General features: G+C 39.5%; 1 protein-coding gene across 1 annotated transcript; it reads right to left on the bottom strand.

Annotated features, from left to right (window-relative positions):
- Window positions 1-263: 263 nt before the first annotated feature.
- INHBA (inhibin subunit beta A) lies at window positions 264-21,576 on the bottom strand. Its single transcript, XM_005502873.3, has 3 exons — window positions 21,452-21,576; window positions 18,261-18,781; window positions 264-7,389 (listed from the first exon to the last, which is right to left on the bottom strand). The coding sequence occupies exons 2-3, from the start codon at window positions 18,646-18,648 to the stop codon at window positions 6,503-6,505; spliced, it is 1,275 nt and encodes a 424-aa protein (XP_005502930.1). The 5' UTR covers window positions 18,649-18,781; window positions 21,452-21,576; the 3' UTR covers window positions 264-6,502.
- Window positions 21,577-24,163: the final 2,587 nt, after the last annotated feature.

Below are 24,163 nucleotides of genomic sequence, written 5' to 3'. Positions count from 1 at the left end.
AAGGGAAGTTGCAGTTGGCTTTCGCTTTTGTATTTGGTGCATTTCACAAGGAGAAGTGAACAACCTAAAATTCCATTACATATAGGGCCATGAATTCAAATGACCATTTAGCATAGTCACACCAAAGGGAAAGGCATCACACCATTCAAACCAAAGAGACACCCACATATTTCACCTCCAAGGCTGATTTTTTTTCTGTAATTTCCCCAGCTCTCATGAATTTCCCAACCAAGAACGTGTATTAAGGGACAATTACACAATGCTTGGTGAAACTCCCTTTATTTATTTCACTTGTGTTGTTGCTGTTGTTGTATAAGAAAGAGCAAAATAACAAAAAGAACAAAGTAAAATAAAATAGTAGGTGACTCAAACATTTTTAACATGTTGAAATCTCCCTCCAAATGCAAAGATTCTTCCTTCCTTCCTTTCTTTTTCTTTCTTTCTTTCTTTGCATTGATTTCTTTTTCTTTCTTTCTTTCTTTCTTTCTTTCTTTCTTTCTTTCTTTCTTTCTTTCTTTCTTTCTTTCTTTTTTTCTTTCTTTCTTTCTTTTCTTTGCATTGATTTGCACAAGCATTTTTCTCTGTGAGCCAAATACATCTCTGGTATAACTTCACTGAAGTCACTGGACTTACACCAGAGGTGGTTTTGGTCCTCTGTCCTGGGTAAATACAGTAGGAATAAATTGGTCACACAGGCAGAGTGTCTGGCAATAAGTGCACTGAGTGGTCCTGGCAAACCAATAGGAAAGATGTAAAATAAAAATCTCAAACAGGTCTTTATTTAACATAGGGCCTAAAAATCTACCGGGAGCTGATGAATACTGCCCACTAACTGTACAAAGTATAGGTAGCATGCCTTCCAAATATCAAAATACCAGACGGAATGCTGTGAAAATAAATAACTTCTAATATAAACAAATGAGAACATATCAAACTGTTACCTCTTTAAACATAATGTAAATAAAAAAAATACCAGTCCTTCTACACAATAAATATTAAGAAACCATTGACATAGTTGAAATGTACTCATATAAATTAACAACTTTAATTACATTAGCCGAACAGACATTGGTTAAAGCACTGCATGTAGTATGCAAAATAATAATAATAATAATAACAATAATAATAATATCAACAACAAAACACAAAATGATAAAAACAAAATAGGCTTCATAATATCTTGGCTTTCATAATTTATATATATATGTATATACATATATATATAGTTGTGTGTATATATACTGTAGATATATATATAATATGTATATATACATACATATATATATATCTTCAACCCATCGTCAATGTATTGTTTTTGAAAGTATTTAAATACAAAGAAACCCATTGAGAATTAACACAGATTCACTGTATCTCAAAAAATAAATAACTACATAACCCAGAAGTGTTGTTTGTTTCTGCCCATGAAAATGTTACTTATAGTTGTTCATGAAAGGTCAAATTATGATTTTGTTTACTCATACTGAAAACCTTTTTACTCCACATGTAATGCAGTGAGAGCAGATGAGGAGTAAAGCTTTTTTTCAGCATAAAGAAAGTGATTAGCATCTGATTCTTATACTGATGCACACTATTGACATGAGGTTTAACTTAAATAACTTAATTATTTCCATCACAACTCTTCTACCTATACTCCAGAAATAGATTTTGCTCACTTTACTGATGCTGACTGGTAACTTTCTAGGAAAGGAGACCCTCTGAAATCAACAGCATTGCTTACAGAGTAAGGCACTATTCCACACAAGTAACTATAGTCCATAAAAATTTTAATTTTGCACATAGACTTTACATATGCCTGAACTTCTCTACCTTAGATATATTGCTGCTAGCCTCTATGTAGCCTTGTGGCGTCACAGTTAAATGAACTTGGTGGCTTAAATCTGAACTAAATGCAAAAAAAACAGGTATATATAATGGAGTCCTACTTTGCAATGATTCAGTAAGACATTCTTTCTATTGAAGTCAATGACAAAACTCCCATTTCATTCTGTTCTACAGTTTTGGGCCCTAGATCAGTATTCTACTATGACATACGAGTGCAGAATAATTATAAGCATCTGTCAGCACTTCCTTTTGCTAAACCCCAAGAATACAAATACATTGAGCCCTCCCAAAGAAACATCTTAATGTGCACTTCTGCCAGTTTCTGAGGCCTTGTATCCAGTGGGCATCTGACGTGGAGAAGGGGAAAGACGATCAAATGTGGGCAACTGTGACACAAGGAGATTGCGGAGGTACTAAACAAATACATTTATGTGATTAAATATATACTGAAAATACCTTTTCAATATAAACAGGAAGTAGGTTATATGGAAAGGAATGTGTTAGTAGTTAAAAGCCTCTTTTTTTTGGTATAGTTATACCTGAAAGGAGAAGTAGTTTTTGAGACTACATGCCCTTGAACAACTTTTGAAATATGGTAACAATTTCTAATGCTATTTTAAGTACATGCAGATCTAATTAAATCAAATTATTGGGGGTGGGGTGTTTTGCTGGAATCAGTCAGTCTTGATTAACATCCCAATTTCATATTTTATTTTATCATATAGTTTTTCATTTCCTCCTACTTTAAATAACTCTGACCACAAATCAAAACCCCATGACTGTATCTAGAGATTGGAGGGAGAAACCTTTACAATTTGTGACTAGTGTATATGCACAAATGAAAGCTAAAAAGCAGGGCTTAGGAACAGTTACTTATTGATTTGAAAACCTTCTTCTCTTCTTGGTGTATCTATCATGATAATGCTCACCACATCTAATATCCTATTTTCTTTCCTCACTTGGAAGTTGTCTCAAGCTAGTTTCATGTTTTCCAGGGCCAGTTCCCATTCACCGCATAAAAGCTGGTATTGAACTCAGCATCAGACTTCTTTTTAAAGGCTGTTTCTGCTTTGGCTGGGAAAACTGTGAGCCTAAGCTTACTCTGCTTGCCACCAATGGGGCTGGGAAAACTGTGAGCCTAAGCTTACTCTGCTTGCCACCAATGGGAGTTTTGCCATTGCCATTTAGGGGAAGGTGCTGGGATTTCAGGTCTCCAACGCTCTCTAACTAAATACGCCTGAGAATAATTTTTACCAACATGAGCCATCTCATCTGCTTCCCTTGCAACTGCGTTCAGGGATCAATCATGATGCAAGCAGACGGGGGTTTAAATAATTGAATTAAGCAATGTTGTATGTGGTGCCATTCATTCAAAATCCTTTCTCTCTCTTCACACTGCCCACAGCAAAGGAACCTGTGAGACACTCTGGCTTACTTTTACTCATTTAAGTAGTTTTACTACTCTTGTAAGGAGACCAGTAGATGTCAAATAGCCTGTTGACATGAGTAAGGGTTCTGGGACAACATGCATCCAATTTTAAGGCCAAGTCTAAAGCCCAGTGAACTAAAAGGTACTCTCAACAACTCTCACAGACTATGTCTCTGCTCCTTCTGTCCTTCTGTTCCAGAGGCTGGCTCTGCCTCTAGAAAAATCAACAGTAATTCTACCACTTGCTTCAGTTGAAACAGGGCCAGAAACTTGGTTTATTTAAGTTATAAGTTAGTTGTGCATCTTTATTTATTTATTTATTTGTATTTTTCTGCTAGCTTTTGGTATCCCTCCCTTTCCCTAGGAAGAAAACACAAAAACCCAACAAACTTCTGCAAATAATTTAAATCAGAAAGCCTTGATATTTTACAGAATACTTTAGTGACAAATTTAGTGTTTACCCAAATGTTATAATTTTTTAAATTTTTTTTTTTTGCAAATTGCAAACAAGTCTGTAAAAAAAATGTATTGTATAAAAAAGTACATAAATGTATAGCTCATTAGCTGTACTATGCAATCTAAATACTGTGGAATAAATTAGATAGAAAACTTAGCTATAAGCATGTATGTTGATATCTATTCAACAGAGGAAAGGGCTTTTTTATTATTTTCTTTCTTTTTTTCTTTTTTTTACTTTTTTTTTTTTTAATCTCTATTGATACGTACAAATACAGACATGAGCCCATGCACACATACATACATATGCAGACACAGAGAACACCCACACACACATGCATCCATAAACAGTTTTGGCTGACAAAAAAATGAAGGCCCTGATTACACTGTTTAAACATGGTTCTCGCCATGAAGGTGCTAACACGCTATCCCTAGCCAATGTGACCGGGTTAAATTGTGCTATCTTTTTCTTTTCTTTTTTTTTTTCTTTTCTTTTTTTTTTTTTTTTTTTTTAATTTTTTATTTTCTTATTACCAACTGTGCTCTCAGCAAGGTGGGGAGCCGTGTTAGTGCTTCTTTCTGTGAGAGGCGTTTTGAAGCCTGTCCCATCAGAAGGCAGCTAACAGGGGCTTGGTCCTGCAAACTTGTGAGAGTCTGAAGCTTCAGGCTCAGGGTTATCAAACTCAGTGTAAACAGGGCCTAAAGGTTTCTCCCGTTCCCTCTTATCATCTCCCCCTACCCAAAGACAAATGTTGGAACTTTAACATTCTTTTAAATATGACAGCGATAGAATTTGTTTTAAAAACTATCTACCTGTGCCCTACGGGTTGGACCCTTCGGGTTAGGTGTTGACACTGAAAATCAGGTCTTACAGGTAACACGCAAACCCGTGAAGAGTTGTCGTGCTAGAGGGTGGTGGTTGAGACAGCCAGTCTTTTGCTGAAGACGGCATTTCAAACAGAAATCCTACCACAACTGCCATTTTCTTTGTATTTGCAGGGGTGACAGGCGGGCAGGGCCCAAGGCTGCTTGCAAATTTATATCAAGACTTTCGAAGTGTACACCAGCACTTTAGGTTTCTGTCACACAAATACCGTTTTGAACATGTAGCCTCCCACTTGGTAGTACAGACAATCTTTTAACATAACTGTGCTTTGCACACAAACATTCATTGTTTTAAGAACATTAAAGTGAAGCCAGAAGTGCTTATACCTTGCGTATACATACATATATACATACAGAAATATATACATATATGTATAACCCTTGTATAAAGTTGTTTCCCAGCCAATGCACAGTTGCTGTGCATCAGGGACAAGCCTTAGCGTTGAACATGCAAAAGGGTACAATTATGCTTAAATGGACCTCGGATCCAAGCACCTTGGATCCAATTCCTGGGGCTTTTCTGGGTTTACTTCAAATGGCAATTTTCTGTTGAGGGCGCTATTTGAATTTAAATGGTTAACAGACATTCTAGCCCGAATATAATCAACCTACTTACCCTTAACTCAAACCCTAACTTAGTACAGGTGAATGGTACCAACCACAAACAGACTTTTTAGAGGCTCGCACAAATGTCTTTGGTGTATGTGTCTATTCATTTTAAGGTACAAAATAATAATAATTATTATAATAATAAAAATAGCTATTTTGTGTGCTGTAGCAGTTCTTGTATAGCTCACAATAAGTGCAGCTCTCAACCCCTCCCACACCCAACCACCCTCCCTTGCAAATATTTGTTAAATAAGGATTAGACAGGTCAGACACCATTGTAGTGCAAATAGTAAACGATTAAAAACTTTTTTTTTACAAAATATAGAAATGTTTGGCTCCAGTAACTGGACAAACATGTTCCTTTCAAGTATCTCTCACTGAAGATTTTTTTTTCAAAACAAGTTACTTCCATTTAAAAAAAAGTCTTTCTGCTTTTTTTTTCTTTTTTTGTTTTTTTTTTTTTTTTTCCTCTCGCAGGTAAACAGTTTCAAACCAACTAGGTTGCATAGTTCTAACTTTGTGAGCACCTTTACAAAATGTAACTTTTATTCTTTCATTCATTCCTTTTATATTCTGTTTTTTCTTCATTTTTCTTTTTTCCTTTTTTCTTTTTTTTTTTTTTTTGTAAATGTAGTGCAGAAGATGAAGGTGTATACACCTGCACAATATTGTCCCTTTACCAATGTTAAGTACATGTACGTGTATAGTGTCTGTATGTATAGAGATATGTATATAAATACATAGCCATACGTATATACAGACAAACACTACACACCTACTCGGTTCCTCGGTAAGTTTGGGCTGAAAGTGCCAGTGAATGCAGTATTCATACACATGGCTTTTCAAGGAATTTCAGTGACATTTTGGACTTAGTCCAAATTGCTGCAGGTTAGATGAGCTGCTACCACGGCGTGAACTGATGGGTAACTAAGGGAGGGAACATAACTCCCCTAGTAATAACTAACGTTTAATACACTATGTAATAAGATAAGGAGCATACTTAAAGGAAGAGGAAATTCCCAACCCATACTGCCATTCAGACGTATCTCATTCGAGCCCGGGTTCATGAAGCTTTCTTCCTTTTTATAGCTGAAGTCTTTTCTGATCCTCCATGAGTCTTTTTTTTTTCTTTCCCTCTTTTCTCTCTCTGTTTTTGCTCTAATTTCTGATGATTTTTTTTTCATTCAAAAAAGGTTATATCATGTCCAGTCTTTCCTCTTCTTGGGCTTTTGATACATTTTCTTCTCAACTTAACGAGAAGGGTCTTGCGCACACGTGTGTCTATGAGCAGCCACACTCCTCCACAATCATATTCTGTATGTCTTTCTTAATGATGTTCTGGCCATCGTCATAGTAGAGCATGGACATGGGCCGCAGCTTGGTGGGCACACAACATGATTTGAGGTTGGCAAAGGGGCTATGGCCCCGCATGCGGTAATGGTTGATGACAGTGGAGTGGAAAGATAATGATGAACCAGATGTGCCTGCTATATGGCTGGGGCACTCTCCTTCGCAGTAGTTGGCGTGATAACCTGTAGGTGCAATGATCCAGTCACTCCACCCTATGTCCTTGAAGCTGACAAAAAACTGCTTCTTGCAGCAGATGTTGACTTTGCCATCACACTCCAGGCCTCGTCTCCGTCGCCTGTGCTGGCGGTCCTCTGAGTGCCGGGCAAGCATCATCAGGAAGGGACGATGTGATTGCTCCTTCTCCTCTTCTCCTGTAGATTCTCCAGCTTCCTTTTCTTTCCCTTCCCCGTCATCTTCCTTTTTCTTCTTCTTGCCCAGTAGCACCAGGCTGGCTCCAGTCTCTTGGCACAGGTCACAGGCAATCCGCACATCCAAAGAGTTCTTGCCTTGGTCCAGGAGTCTCTGGACGCTGCTGGAGACTGGGAAGATGTGCCAAGTGCTCTTGCGGGTGTCCACTGCCTTTTCTGAAATCAAAGTCTCACTCCTTTCACCTTTCAGCCCTCCATCCTCCATATCTTCTGCTCCTTCAGAGTTGCCTTTTGGCTGCCGCAGCTGTTGAAACAGGCGGATAGTGACTTTTGTCCTGCTCCGGTTGGCCTTGGCAACCTTCAGGAAGAGCCACACTTCAGCATGTTCCACCACTGATAATTCACTGCCTTCCTTGGAAATCTCAAAGTGCAACATTTTCTTGGCTGTGCCTGATTTGGTAAATGGAAATAGACAGGAAGAACTTGTTAGTATGTGTGCTTGCATTCTGTTAAAGAAAATTCTGTTACTGTCACCACAGGCATGAAATTCCCTGGGTTTCCTACTTAGCTCTGTAAATTTTTATGATTTTTCTGTTCTATCCTTCCTTCACCTCATCCCCTCCTTAGTTTGTCTTTCATGAAATTTCTCCCTTTAGAAAAGTATTTCTTTGCCTCTTGTTTTCCAATAACATATTTTAACCAAAGCACTTTGTTACAGTAATGATGTAGTCATTTATGTACAGCGTTTCACGGCAAATAAACATCAGTAGCTGCTAAGAGTATATTTGCCTAAGCTGTCTTTGTGATCACTGTTAGCTGAAAGGCAAAAATGCTTTTGTGATGACAGTCCATGACTTTATGTACCATACACACACAAAGCTACGCCTAATAGCTAAAGTTAGGGAGTGAGTTCCAGCCCTGCCAATTCTTTGGCAATACTTTGGAAATTATATGGGAACGAGGTCTGCCCTTTCTCCCTCCCTAAAATGCCATTCTTCAGATTCATCTTAAAATGAGTTGTAAATGTCAATTGTTTCAAAAACAAAGAAATACTATGAGCCTCAGCTTTGAGAGGTTTGCAGAGTTATATTGTAAAGAACTGCAGAATTGCAGCAGCCAGACTCTTCATCCTGGGAGATGTTAGCTGTAGATCCTGTTCTTAATTTAACACACTGTACTCGCTGTGATTATAGTAATGGTGAATACACTGAAAAATGAGCTAAAGAACTGTATAATTATGGGGATGGTTCTCTGGCATAATTGTATCAACTTGCTGAGATGTCATGATGATGATTATGATGGTGAGGGGGTGTTTCTCTGATACAGAGCTCATATTTCTGGCAGAAGTTGGAATGAATAATGAGGGCTGTTTAATGATTTGATCACTAGAGCATGAAAAAAGTTGAGATAGAATGAATTAGCTGGGGGGTGGTGGTATTATTTCTTTTTTTTAACAGAGGTACTTTTCTATTTTCTTGACAAAAGAAAAAGCCATGTTGGCATCTTTTGTTCTTTCTTAGCATGGAGGCTGGGATGGACTTGGGGTCACAGGTTTGAAATGCACAGATGTCTGACCTTAGTGAGACAGAAGCGGTATTCATAATCATCAGTTTGTCATTGATATTATTCTTGAGCTACCCATGGCTGTTGACCCGATTCTCTGTGCAGCGGTTTTGCTTGTCAGGGAACCAGAACTTCTCACCCTGAAAAGGGCAAGTGAGTGATCAAAGCTGAAGTGACTGGATGCACACAGGAAAAATTGCTCTCATGGCAAGAAGGCTCTCTTCCTTACTTCCCATTGCCACTGAACTCCAGGAGTACCAGCTCCCTGACCATCTCCCCACTCCCCCATTCTCAGGTGAGACAGAAGTGGGACAAAATCACAAGAAACATCTATTCTGTATTCCCTTGCAAATTCAGGAGTTTCTGGTTTCTAAACTCTGTGCTCCCCTTCGAGCTACCTGTTGCTTTCCTTCGCTGTGAAGTCCTGGCACTGACACATCCAGCTTTCCCCAGTGGCATTCCCAGGTCAAGGAGACAGACGTTTCTGAATTACAGTGGCCAAAGGGCACAGTGTTTTGTTTTTGTTTTCCCTCTAAGTGAGAGTGTGAAACTGCAGACTTTAACTGTGTCTGAGATAGGGAAGCACATGGTTTGTGTTAACTGCTTCTCACAGACCTTGCTGGTGCCCATCTCCAAAGTAAGATTACATTGATTTGTCAGGGAGCCACATGAACCCGGGGGGGCTGTGCCTCAGAAAAGGAAGTGGCTTATAGAAAAGACAGAGCAAGCTGGCCAGTACTGTGAGGCATGATGGAGTTACTGGTTTTCTGTTATTATTTTTAAATAAGATTCATTCAGTAATGACGGAAAGTTCATTATTCATCTCTTAGCAGCTAACATCATTTTTTTCCACTCCAGAAATTAAACTATGGCAAAGGTGTCAGCTGTGTTGGAGCAGAGGGCAGGTAGTGGGCATTAATCACACTCCTTCATGGATTTCAGAGCATGAGGAGATGTACAGTGGCATTCCCCCAGTCCTAAGAAAGTCTGGTCCAAGAGGCTGCTTGCCTCGTATGGAGGGATGTTATAGTGTCCTCTATGAGAATGGATATTTCTAAGGCCTGTGAGGACCATCCATCCAGCCTGCTGCTTCATTCTCCCTGACTGCCCTCTGCTTCCTGTCCCCCTTGGGGAAAAAAACATGCTTCAGACCAGAAATTCTTCTGTCACCAGCAGCCTCTCCCCAGACACTCTCTTTCCCCAGAGCTCACAGACTGGTGTGGGGAATAGGCATATATTGCTGGGAAGTGCAAAACTTGTTCTATGTTCTAGAGGTACCAAGCTGGGCACAGACAGCATTTCTGGTGCTAGGGGGGATCTTCCTGTGCATGAGCATGAGCAGATGAGCTGTGCTGGACACGAACATGGAAAATCGGCCCAGTCGTGCTCTGAAGAAAGCAGCCAGGGTGCGCAGACTTGGCTCACTAGGGGAAGAAGCTGCATGGCCCATCAGATCAGAAAAAAAAAACAAGCAGCCCCATGTTACAGAATAGCCTGATGCCGTTGAGTGCTAAAGCATGGTATTTCACATTCCACTATTTCCATCCTAGCGGGAGTTGAAAATAGTGACATATCTCCAACAGTAAATATTCACATTACCTTATGCACTGGACGGAAGTGTAAGTAACGCAACCTGTCTTTTTGACATATATTACATGAAAGAAACAGGACCTCAAGAGCTCTCTTAAATAGTTTTTCATATGCTCCTGTATGTGTGAAAACTGAATTCTTCCTCATTACTAAAAGTATTAGAATAGTATGGTGAAAATACCTGGTTTTTGTTTTTCTTCACTTTCCTCAAGTGAGCTTGAGCAAGGTAGCATTAAGACATGTCCTTATACAGGGATAACAGCCTCCCTATAGGTCGTTAACTACAATAACAGCCTCTCTGAATGTGATTAGCTACATTTTCATACACTAATGGTCAATTCAGATTCTAAAGAAAAAATATTCAGGAAGCTTATATGAGCCTAATATTTCTGGATGAAACAAAATCCTGAGTCCTCAACCCTGCATAGCTAATAAAAGGTTTTATAGCAATTAAAAAAACCCTTTCCCTTTCACAGATCTTTTTAGAAGGAGACTGGGAATGGTACAAAGTTGGGGATAAAAAGCATGCTTTCACATTAGGAAAAAAACAAAGCTTTTCTGAATTCTCTCCACATTCACAACTAGTTTGTTACGATCACACAGCACAAATGGTATGAATCCTGCAGTCTTTACAAGGTCACTATGCTCAGACAAGCTCATTTTGAAATCAGAGTTTGGCCTGTGCTAAAACTGAATGGAGATCTCTGGATCAGACTTACGATTACACATTCACTTTATAACAGGATCTTTATTTCCAAAAGGTTCAGTGCTACAATAAAATAAATTCTTCAAGTATTCTGAGACCAAAAAAATCACTGTAATTCATTTTCTCCAAATATTGCTTAGGGATTTAGCAGTCTTTCCTTTTTGGTCTGATTTACTGACCAGGTTCAAAGTTTTGGAAATACATGATGTCCATTTAACTGAAAGTAAACAGGAGACCTTCCTGAAAGTTGAGGATGGTATCACTTCCATAATTACACTATGTCTATCCTTCTGTCTTGCCTTTTCATCTGCCACAGCTGATTTGCAAGGGTCTTCTTCCATTTCTAGTCATCCTGCACCTCCTGCCTGACTCCTGTGGAAAAACTCACGGCCCAACAGTGGTAATGCCTTTGTCACTTCCATGCTCAATATAAACGGCAATGTCAACAGCCTGGATTGTTATCATAGCAGAGGGCAGCTGAAAAAGGAGATGAGGGATTACTTTTGCCCCCCCTCTTTGATTGCTTTTCCTCATATCCTCTTCCCAAAGCCCTGGAGAGGCCACCTCTCTGCTTTACTGCTGAGCAAAGTCCCTTCCAGGAAGAGGACTGTGACACCAGCAAATGCTGTGAGAAATGGTTAAAAATACAAACCCCAAGAAGGAGTGCATATATGGTAAAAGGTTTAATGAAAGGAGTTACTGAATGGAAAGAAAGTGTAGCATCAGTATATATACCAGGAGAGTTTGCTCCTATCTGTTTTTCTCTTCAGTGGTGCTCGCACACCTTTTTAGGAGGAAATCTGAAGATGCAAGCAGAGGGGAGCCCGCACAGGTACCCTCCCCTCCACCTCTGGAAGGGCTGCTCAGGGCTCGGGTGCGGGACTCTGTGCTCTGTACCTGGTCCCAAGTGGCACTTGGTGACGGGCATGGTGCCGGAGACTGTGGGGGGACTGGCAGAGCCCTCGTGGGCCCAGGTGTGGGGGGATGGCGGGGTCAGCCCTGCATGGGGTAGCTGGTCCTGGGCTCACAGCAGGAGCCTGTGGCTCCAGCACACTCTTCCTCTGAGGTTAAGGATCCTTCCTTCCGTATTGCTGGCTTTAACTATGTAGCCAAAGCTCATTTATTTCCAATTTGCAGTGGGATTTATGATTGAGCCCTAATAGTTTAAGCTATATACATATACCATGTAGAGTCTAAGCTATACAATTAAGAGGATCTTTTTTTTGAGTAAAATGCTAAGACAATTAAAATTACGTTAAGAAAAATACCAGAAAAACCCCATATGCTGCTAAATTATTAAGGCTGTTTTTTTCATAATGACAGCGATTATCCTTTTTGACAATATAATGTGACTTATTCTTAATTTCTCTTAATAGGCAGTATTTAAATTTTCCTTTGCAAAATGCTCACTGTGTAAGAAGGTGCTGTTACTTTAAATTTCCATGCTTCACCACTGCTTAATTTTGAACCGTTTTTACGTTATACTGTAAGTGAACTGTTTTTCCATACAAAGCAAGCTTTTTTTTCCTTTTTTAGTTGCTAACTTTACTACTGCCTATGTTTAGATTTGGGGGAATTTGTGCTGCGTGCCAATCTGTAATTACATTCAAAAGCATCCTTCTCTTCACTTCTCATTTCCGTTCCCCAGGAGACAGAAAAAAATAGGTTACTAGAAAGGTTCCTCTAAAGAGAGTGAAGAGAAGAGCATGGTTATTGAGAGATAATTGCTCAAAATGTTTACTAATGAGTGACCACTAGAGTTAGATGAATTGTTCAATCCATAGAATTTATTCAGTGAATTTAGTACTGTTACCGTCTGGCAATTATCCCCTAGGCAGACTGATTATTACTAATGTGTTATTACCGCGATTAGACAGTGGCAGTTTCTGTGAATGCATTTCAGCCTATGGAGCGCTGGCAGACAATTTAGTCTATTCGTTACCCCCATATGTGACTGGTCATCCAGGTTGTGTACTTTCGTTCCTGCCCCGACTGTCTTACTGTTGCCTCTTACAAAGGGAGGAGCAATTATGACACAGATAGCAACCACCCTGTCTTTATGTTCACATACTCAGCAAAAGCAGATTTTTGTTTTAAGAAAAAAATAGACCAAAAAAAAAAAAAAAAAGAAAAAGAAAACTTGGAAAAAGAACTGTTCCCCAGGCATTCATGAGGGAAAAAGTAGCAGCAACCTTATTTAAATACCTTTCTTGAAAAGTTAACCCGAAGGGGCATTGACAAGGTCATTGAGAATGTGAAATAGTTCAGTTCTGGTGAACCTTGACTCTCCTCAAAATAGTCAGGAGGGAAACACTTTACATCCACAGCCCAGAGTTCTTTCCAAATTGAAAGCCCCTCCCCCCACATGGCTTTAAATATTTAGAAACAAAAAAAGGTGTTTGTTTGGCTGAAGTTTTTTGTTACTTGATTTTTGCATTTACATCTAAAATAGCTCAAGCAACATTTAGTGTGACTTGCACTACTAATATATTTTAAGGTAAAGCTAATAACCAGTCTTTGTCTTTCATAAAAGAGAGAGTAAAGGTTTTTTTTACATACTTGTAATAATTTGTTGTAAATTCTAAAATTAAACGGATCAGAAGCTGCCAGTCTGTTTTCATTAAAATAGTTAATTTCTATGCACTAAGGCCCAGAGCCCAAGCCCACTGAAATGAATAGCAAAAACTTTCAAACACTTCCAGTAGACTAAGCTTCAATCCTAAATCGATCTTGCCAAACTCTGTTGCGTTAAATGCGATTGCCCTTTCATACCCATATAGACATATCGAGATATAAGAACTCCTCAGCATGAATCAGTTACACATTTGCAGTATAGATACATCCTGCACACCGGACAGCACATTAATGCACATACTTATCTGCAGGAACACGTTAATATTAGAGTGGTGCAGGTACATGGGTATATAAGCATGTCTGCCTTGGCATACCTGCACATGTGGACATATGTGCACTTATACACACGTACAGGCAAATGCATATTCTGATATTCCCAACTGTATTTGCATACAAAACTGCATGCATGACTACACACAGAGATGGACAGTAATTTCTGTCTCTCTCGCAGCTATCTTTTTATAAACTGGTTCCCACCTTCTCAGATTCGCCTGTGTTTTCTCAAGTTGTTCTCAAACCAACCAACCTCCCTGAATTCCCGCATTTTGACATTTTGTGACAATGAAACAGATTAATACAGAATGGTTTTCTTCTTCTGGAAGTAACTTGCTTTCATTCGCTAAACTTGAAATCTTTGATATAGTATGCCAAAGGAAAAAAAAAAAAGAAAAATAAAAAAAAAAAAAAAAAGTAAAAGAATTGAGGGGAAATAGGCTTGTTTTCCAAAAGCCAAGGAAACTGCATTAAAAAAAGATGTGAGAAAATCAGCTCAGATGATGATTCATGGTCACATTTCTCAGTATCTTGTAGAAAATAATAATGATAATTTCTGATCTTTCTAGATTTCCAGAACTTCCAGCATCTCTCAGTTTATCTTGTTCCCCTTTGCCCATTTCCTTCCTGCATTATTTTACTTGCAGTCTTCCACTCCACTGAATCTCTGCCTTTTAAATAAACCAAAAGAGAGAAACAAGAGCTCCACTCAGAGAAGCTACAGATAAACATAAAGATCTCTGGGATTCAGGATCCGATTAGGTAAAATAGGAGCTTGCAGGAAGGTTGCCTTGCGTGGAGCAAAAAGCCTTTGGAGTGTGCCCTCTCGTGGCCATTCTTTATTCAGCACGGATATTTGTGCCATTAAATGCATTTGCTCTCCAAAGAAAATGAGGAAATAATTTGAAGAGGCACAAGAGACCCATGCTTTTTTTCTTTCTGAACTGCCAGCCCGGATGGACAGGAGTAGGTAGGTATCTTCCTAGGAAAAGGTTCAAGTGTGTACACACATGGATCTGCACATGAAAGCTGGCATCACATGATCAAGTCAGTTCACCTTGATTTCTGTGTGAAGTGATATGAAAAGGTAGAAGTGGCCTAAGTAGCTGTGAGACTTCTCTTTTTTTTTCCTGACAGTTCTCCTAATGATAAGCCTTTGGATTTCAATCTTTCCATCCAGCAATCCCTATCACATTCTCAGGGGCTAATGTTAGCAACCCATTTCATTGGTAGTTTAGTTGCCAGGATCAAATTCACTTGGCAAAATCCCAGGTCTGCCTAATAAGTTATCTACTTAAAATAATGAAAGAGTAGCCAACTATATTTTATGAGCATTGGGTATCTCAGTTATAGAACCTGTTGGTTTTGCTTGTCACAAAACTATATGACCCCTCTCCTAAAAAGACTATTTTTAAGACCTTGAAGTAACCCACAGAGCTCTGGCACAGCTACCCTCATAGCAGAACTAATCAAGGTCAGTAATCTTAGTTTGATATGCAAGCAGAAAATCATTTTCATGTTTTACTTGTAAGAGTGCCAAAGGACAGTAGGGTGCATTTGTAAACTTTTGCCCAATACTCGTGGTCATTAGTTTCGCAAAGATCTGCCTAGATTTGTTAGCTGTGAAAACTACCTGCCAACTATTTTGCTGATTTCCTGGACATAACTACACCTGTGCTTCAGACAAGTTCACTGCAATTAGTTTCCCCTCTAATTGTCCTAAGCCTGCACTCGTTTGAATTTTGGTCTGTTTTAGAAAATAGCAGTCTCAGGCCAGAAGCACGTGCACAGGGCACTGTTTGTTCATTCACTCCATTTCATTGTATGTCTGAGGATACGGCTGATGAAAGATGGAAATACTACTTTTTTATGAAGGCAAGTAGTAAATGTGGCTTCTGAAAGGTAAGGGGAATGGCTGGCTTATGTCAAATCATACCCAAAGGAACAAAAAGCCTAAAGTCTTATTTGTCTTTCCATAGACCTTTATTTGATACAATGTGAGATGTTTCCATTCATTTTCATTGATTTCCTATTGCCTTCTTTCACAACAGAGCATGTTTCATATTAAAAGCAGGAACAACATTCACCTGACTGTGAGAGGAGCAGGTTTATTCTCCTGCTTGGTCTTTTAAACTTATCCATACTGAAACTTATCCATACTGAAAAGCAGCAACTGTCCATGTGGCTACATTCTGTTCCTGTCTTTTTAACTCGTACTTCCTATATGACAGGTCACTTGCCTTCTTTTTGCCTCACTTTCCTCATCAGGAAAAATAATACTGCTTTAATATTTGACATGCAGGACTGCTGGTGTGTGAGTGGAAGAGATTCCAGGTTTACTGAAGTTGTTGCAGCATGGGCACCTGTAAAGCGTGGTAGATCCTCTGATGTTAGCAAGACACCAAATATGAATGGCTACAGGTGAAAAATACATTTTAGAGGTCTGAAGCTGCTCCACAGAGTGGAGTTATCATTTCTGTTATAAACCCAAACCCTAGAGCTCGGTTTCTAGGTTGCTAGTTGCTCCTCCCTCCTCCCAAATCAAAGCCCAGCACATATGGGGAAAAGGGCCAGAGCAGCCCTCCTGCTTTGGCTCTCAGGATGGGCTTCACATGAAGGTAGAGAATGGCAGCAGCGCAGAAAAGGCATGGGAACACAGTGGATGTCCCCATCCTTCGGCTGGGCAGGTCCACAGCATAAGTCTTCTTAAATTAGTTTGGCTAGCAGTGGTAGGACAACGCTATGTAAATCAAACTAAGTGACGTGTTAGTGTTGGGTAGTTTGTAGCGGGGGGGATCGGTGGCCGGACTATTGGCCAGCCTGTGGGCAATGGCACGATTTTCGCTGCTCACGTGGCCCTGAGAGCCAATGGCTTCAGGAGCCGCCGTCAGAGGGTGTCGTACTGAGTAGGCATATATCAAATTCCAAATTCCTTTGTGTCAGAGCTCAGGAGAGACAATAATGTGTTTACAAATGATTGGGACTCACACAGTGAAGAGAAACCACTGCTCATGCCATATGTATTTCACTGTGCTCAGTGCGAGCTGCTGAAAACCAGGTGGGGAATCCGACTCATAGATATCTTAGAGATTTCTTTGCTTTTAAAAACTCATTTCTAAACTAACGTTGAGCCACCCCTGCTTCTAATGACCACTGGCATTGATACCTTCTGCCTGCTTTCTGAAGTGAAGGGAATGGAAAAACTGAAAAGCCTGAGCTTTCATACTGAAAGCACTGATAATGTGCATATTGACAAGGATTCCAAAGGCAAGGGCTCCTTGTACAGTTGGAAATCAGACAGCCAGCAGGAATGTCTGCTCTTAAAAGCATGCACACTTCTTGTGCATGGCTTCCCCTGCAAACAGAACATCTGAGTCAACAGGTTTTCAGGACTGGAAACTCTGAGTGTTGTCTTAATTGTTTATACTGCCGCAGCAAACTTTTAAACAAAAATGCTTGGAGTTCCTTTGCATACTTTGCCTACCATATGCTGTACCAAACAAAACAATGACATTCTTTTAAAACCGTCTTGGCAACAGGAAAAATGCTTTGGCTAGACAACGTCATAAAAAGTTCCTGTTAGTTAGATGACAGAGTTATTGCAATATACTGCTATTGATGCATGTATAAACATACTCATACATACTAACAGATATATATGCACATATATATACATTGAATTAAAATGGGTTCTGATACTGTTCATGTAGGAACAAGACAGCAAAGTACAACTTTAGAGTTGTTTCCTATAGCCAGTTGATGCGAGTCTTAAGCCATTACTTAGTAAATATCTATATTCTAAGATTCTACTGTGTAACAGGGAAAACAGAACTGTGAAAGAGTTCAAAATGCACCCTACCAAGGTTGCATTTTTTTTGACAGGAGTGTTTTAGGAACAGAATCTTTTTTTCCAGTATGCAGAAGTCTGCATTACAAATTGGATCAGCTATAGCAACTTGTCTGGTTCTGTTGAAGTCATCTGACAGTCCCTGCAACTCCATCCCTGCAACTCTTTACTGACGGAGATGCTGTGTTAAATTAAAAAAAAATTAAAATCACCACACCTCTCACTGCTAAAAGTTAAAGCTGATTTGTCTTATTTTATAACTTCCACTGTAATTTTTTACATGAAAGGGGTGTTTCTCAAGTAGTTTGCAGTTCACTTTCTGTCTTGATAAACTCCCCAAAAGGCTTCAGCCCTTTTTCTTTAACCATCAGCTCTGCGATCTAGTTACTTTACTGTAAGTAGTCTGGATTCACAGGCACAGTTTGGAAGACCCCGCTGCAGCCTGACTTTCTGCTCAAGATTGGTTAGCGAGCTTCCTCCCTGTGTGGCTGTCTGTGCTTAGCAAGTGTAATCTGTAGCCAAGACTAAATCAGAAAAATCAAATTCCTTCAGAGTCCTGTCCCCTCCATCCCGTTCGTCCTCCCCCCCACCCCCCCCAAGTCTCATCCTACAACCTTGCAGGAAACATTATTGCTGGGGAGAAGAAAAGAAGTTAATTACAGTTCTGGCACAAAGGATATTTTACAATTTTGTTTTTCAAGCACTCACCTGATTCTGCAAAAGTGATGATTTCTGAGGTTTGCTCCACAACTTCATTCATTTCGGCTCTTCTTCCAACATCATCCTCTATTTCCACATAACCATCCTCTCCCACCTTTCCCACGTGGAGTTTCTTGATGGCATTTAAAAGTGCTGCCTTGGGCACCGGCTGGGTGATATTAGGTCTGTCCCTCAAGTGCAACATGTTCAGTATGTGCTTCTTTACTGCTTCCACCATCTCAGGCTGTGAGCTGGGCACATCCTTTGAGAGCGTGGCGAGGGCACATGACGGACAGTCAGTGACTGAACTGTGCCCCTCGGATCCTGGGGTTGGGGAACTCCTCACTATAATCCAGCAAAGCACCAACAAAAATCCTCTCTTCCAAAGCAAAGGCATCCTGGCAGCAAAAGTTGTTGTGATTCCCTTTTTAAAAGGCCCTGCTTTTCCTCCCCCTCCACGCACAGTTTTTTTGGGGCTGGTTTGGTTTGTTTGTTTGTTTGTTTGTTTTTCCTTCTCTTCAGAAAATTCTCTGGAACAAGAACCAAAAGTTTTCTGTGAAGTTTTGTTTGCAGGTTCCCTCTCTGCATGCAATAAGTGCTGTAGATGTTTGTGGCTGTCAGGGAGAAGAGTTCTGACTCTGTCTCAGAGTAGGAGAGAGACACAGAGAGAGGGAGAGAGAGAGAGAGGACGGATTGGCCTAAAGTGAGTGAGTGAATGAGAGAGGGAGGGAGTTTTGTCTGTGAGTAAAGGCTATGATTAGGAAGGGGGAGGAACAGGCAGGCTGGCTTCCTTATGCTCATTGCTCCCCTAACACACACCTCTCTTCAAATCTCACTACTCGTGGTTCCTGCCCTCCCCTCTCTCTAAAATCTCTTTTCATTCCTGTAAATTTAACTCTTTTCTTTTTCTTTTTTCCTTTTTTTATTTACCTCTCTATTTGACCCTCCTGGCACCCCCCTGGCTGTCATTCCTTTCCCCCCCTCCCTTTTTTTTTTTTTTAGTTTTGTTTGTTTTGTTTTGTTTTGTTTGTTTTGTTCGTTTCAACAGTACCACTGGCTTAACTAAACAGAGGAAACATGAATGAATGAAAAGAGTGAAACCTTTTATTAACGAGCACCTTGCTCTTGGTCCTGACTGGTATTGTTAGAGAAAGCAGATGTTAAGTAGCTTGTGAATGAGATGGGGATGAGGGCAGGGGCTCGGAATATTTTGGGCAGAACATTATTCCACCTAGAGTAAAAAAGATCTTTTCTGCTCATTTCTAAATGCTGGAGGTTATCAACACTGGCAAGAGATCTGACGGGAGCAAAATAACACTGTTGTTTGGAGGGCTATATAATACATGATACGCTCTCCAGCTGCAATATGTGGTCAGGCACTGAAAGCCTAAGCAGGAGTTGGTGTGGCACATATCTGTGACATGCTATGGCAGTGTCCTTGCACCAGAAATATCCCTACTTCTAAGCCTGTCTGTGCCTAGAAGTTCTCAGGCAGATATATTTAGGTAACATCTGAAAAATGCTTTGAAGGTGAAAAATGTTACATGTCATCTGGCCAAATCATACTCGCTCCTGACTCAGGCAAATCCTTCATCGATGCCAATAATAATTCTGTCTGAGGGAAGGCTGAGTAAGATCATCTACATTTGGCCCATTGTTATTAGAAGACACTTTTCGTTCCATTCATTTAAACCACACAGAGCAATCATAATATTAGACTAAGACATCAGGAATAAAAGCCATCTAAAACACTGCTAGGAGCTAGAATTTCAACCAGCACTGGGAGACCCTTGTCAGTTCATGCCCATGAAGGTTCTGCTGTGCAGTGAAAATGCATTCCCCATGTCCCTGCCATGGCTTCACGTTGCCTTTACATTCTGTAGCCTCTCCGTTCTGTTCCTTACCTAGCAAGGGTGAAGCTAGCAAACTCCCTCACATTTGAACTTTGTAATGGAAAATAAGAAATCTACATCTGATAGACTCTAACTTTCGAGGTTCTTCCCCTCCAGACTTTAACTCGTTCAGATTTGTTTAGAATAGCTTCTACTTTTTTAGTATTTACCCTCTTCCTTCTCCTTCTTTTCATTGTCTCTCATGCATACCTCTGTCTTCTCAGGTGTGGTTACCTCCTACCCAGCAAATATTCCACTTTCACTATATTACTGTCAACCACTGTATTTTAGTGGAAACAAATAATTCATATATCTGAGCATTGTAAAGTCTCTAGTTTCTGTGAGATGACTACAGGCACATGGGCTGACAGGCAAGGAATTATAGTTAGGGTAAAGGAAACATACAGAAGTAATTGAACAATCAACTCAAGTTTTACAAATGTTATATATTGCAAGTCCTTTTCAATTAAGCTCTTTTATAAGTCTTTCACTGTTATAAGGCATCCACAGTACACCCTCATCTGCGTTTTACTGACCTCAGTTGCTATACTGTTATATACTGTTACACTTACAGGTCTGTCAGCATTATAAACCCTGCAGCCATTCTTATAAACACATCTTTGTAACACAAACCTCACTATAATACATCTAAATTTCTTGGATCTTGTGAACAGCCCAAAGTCTGTTGTAATTATATAAAGTCTGAAAGTCAGCTTGAAATAGAACTAAAAGTTTAATTGGACAAAAAATAATTTCAGATGGAAATATGCATTCATGATTAGATGTACTAACAGATGACATAATTAAAGGGGTTATTTATAGTTCTAATATAGCACCTATCCCAACAGTGTCTGATGAAAAGTAAAGGATAGGCATAAATCAATATAAAATACAGATAAGTATATTTGGACTCTTGCCGCGGGGTATAAGTTGCTTGCCATATATAACAGGTACACTTATCACAGACAATCTCTATTACATATAACATATTTTACTTGCATGCCATGATGATGACAGATTTAACATTAAAACATAACTTTCTAAAAACCACTGTTTTCTAAGAGCGAGTGTGCTGATACTGCTATCATACGGTTCACTTGTACTTACATACATGCATACATATATGTACAAAAATACACAGTGTTTGATTAAGTATAGAAATAGCGGTTCAGACTCTTTCTATAAAATTACCTGAGCTGCAAAGCTTTGTATATACATACATTCAATATAGCCCCAACAGTATGCAAGAGCATGCACAGGAATTAAAAGTTTCAGTTTTAAAGGAAAAAAGCTGGTTTAAAGTTTTACCTCTCTAGTCCTGACTCTCAGAAGGAGACTGCTGTATTGTGCATTAAGAACTGCTGAAGTTCCTCTTTGTGGTATTTATAATGCGAAGCTTTATACTGTACTTCTCATGTGTACACTCACATATAATGTCTGTCAAAAGTAAGTGGGCCGGATCACTGTGCTGGATTGGTTAATCCTGTTACATCAGCAATTGACTGTTTTTCCTGTATGAGACATACTTCTGGTAATTATCTAATGGAAACTCCTAATTGTCTAGCATGACAAAATATCATGAATTCAACTTGTAGTGGCGATCTCTGTATCCATTTAAAGAATAAAACTTGAACTCAGACTGAAAGCAAATATTATGAGTCAGGAAGACACACTCCAACTTGTTTTATTGCATAGCCAGATATAGATATTATTAGATGTAGATATCACTGATTTAGTTGAAACACAGTATTTGCCAGATACTTAATTACTAGTTTGCAAATTGTTTTCTTCTTTCATACTTAAGGATACATCAGATAATCTATTTGCAAATTTGGATTCTTTTCAAATTCAGGAAAATGCATTTGATTAAGAATCCTTTTGCTGTGGATGAATTTTTTAAATTCGATCTTTGTATAAATATGTCCTTCTGTTAACTTAGGGATCCCTTTAAAGCTCTTAAAAAATGATTCATATTGCTCTTGTCCAACTCTGCTGGCTTCTTGACGTGCAGATTGCATCACACTATTTAAAAGGGTTTAGACATCTAAAAATAAGTTACAATGAATGACAGGTCACATTTTTTGCGAGTGTGGTATTAACACATGTGGAATAAAATAAAATGCAGTTTTCATTTCGGTTTACATTAGTGAAATTCAGAAATAACTGTATGCCAATTAGGCAGTACAAAAGTTATATATATATATATATATATATATAAGGTCAAAAGTAAATCCAAAATCCATCTCCTTTCTTAAGCACACATAATAGCTGGCTTTATGTGGTACCGTTTATGACAAATGGCATGATCATGCAGTCTTTACTCATTCAAAACACCCACTGATTACCAGAAAATCCCTATCCTTCAGATTTTTTTTTTTTGGTCTGAATCGTACTTATAATTGCATTTTTATGTCCTGTTGGTAATGTAAGTTTAATCTGTCTTGGAATATGGCTGATCTGGATCAGGGAAGAAAGATTTAAAATGTCCAACTTACAGTGATACCAGGGAGTCCTTATAGCAGCGCTGATTCCAACTGGTGTGTGTGCTGTATTCACACAACAGCTTTGGTAGAATGAGCAAAAATTCAGGAGTTAATGGGAAACATATGACCAGATAGGTTGTTTTGTTTCCCAGGTTTAATATGCATATAATAAGTTTCCAGGCTGTAACATGTTGTGGATTGAAGCCTCTTGAAACAGGTTTCAGTAGCTTTCCTGCAATCTGACATTGGGGATTCCAGTTGTCACAAAGAACAGCTTTTTTTTTCCCCCCTTTTTCTTCAGGCACAGTGAGAGGCATGCTGGAAGAAAAAAATAACGAGCATGCACATAACTAGTTATTTGCAGGACCATATTTTTAACGGGGATCCTAAAAGTGAGTTTTGGCAAAGGGCTTTTCCAGCATGGAATTCTGTTTTTCTCGGGACCAGACTGAATTTGGTTTTAACTGGCATCCTAAAACTCTTTGAAATTAGTTACACACTGGTAGTGCAGCGACTGTTGTAATTTGGCAGCAGACATACGCTCAGCAAGAGCTCTTGTACTGCCTTGGTTTTTACAGAGAGTGGAAAAATTGCCCTGAAAGCAAGAGAGTTATCTCCTCCTTGGGCTCGGAGCAGCGCGGAGCTCCCTTCGCAGCAGCTGGCGTGACGGCTGCCGACCATCACACCCGACCCTGCAGCACCCGGACGGGCCGTGGCTGCTCCCACAACGGCAGCGGGGCCGAGAATTCCCAGCGCGAAGGTGTGTGGTCTGTGACAAAAAGAGAAGGCTACCGAGTGAAGCACAGCAAAACACGTATGTGATTTATAGCGCAGAATAACTTCTGAAAGGAGATTAGGAGAAGTGAAAAGCATTATTCATTTCAGAGCATGCTCCTTATTGCCTTGGGGGATTTGTGTATAGCTTTACCAAAGGCCTAATGAAAGCTTTACTCAGTGACTAATTTTTTTTTCACACCTATTTCTCTCTTTATAAATATTTTTCTCCCCACCCCTCCACGTCTTTTCATTTTGTTGAACACAGCAACACCTGCTGGCAGTGGTCCGGGAGTACTGCTGGAAAGGGCCACTGATCTAACTCTTCAGACCAGCTGCCATTAAGTACTGCCAAGCCATATTAATGAGCTGCCTCTATTTTTACCCCTTCCTGCCAGAAAGGGCAATTGCTCTTGGGAAAGGCTGTAGCTGGTTGTTTTTTGTAGATTTCATTATTATTATTATTATTATTATTATTATTATTATTATTATTATTATTATTGTTTTCTTTCTGGCACATTCAGAATCTGGGTAATCATTGTTCATTTAGTGACGCTGGGATTTCTAACTTACATTCTGATACCACGTATGGGGACCACATGAAACATCAGAGAGATGCTGAGCCTATCTTGCTGGCTCACAGACGTATTTTGGTTCCCTGCAGGATAACAAATAATTAAAGGAATGGGACTGAGAGAGAAAGGTTAGTATTCCAGCAACCTGCCTCTTTTTTTTTTCTTAATTGTGGATTTAATTTTGCGAA

Source organism: Columba livia, chromosome 2, assembly GCF_036013475.1.
Source record: "Columba livia isolate bColLiv1 breed racing homer chromosome 2, bColLiv1.pat.W.v2, whole genome shotgun sequence".
Taxonomy (NCBI): domain Eukaryota; kingdom Metazoa; phylum Chordata; class Aves; order Columbiformes; family Columbidae; genus Columba; species Columba livia.
Note: the sequence above shows the minus strand (reverse complement) of the source record. Positions and strands in the feature narration are given on the sequence as shown.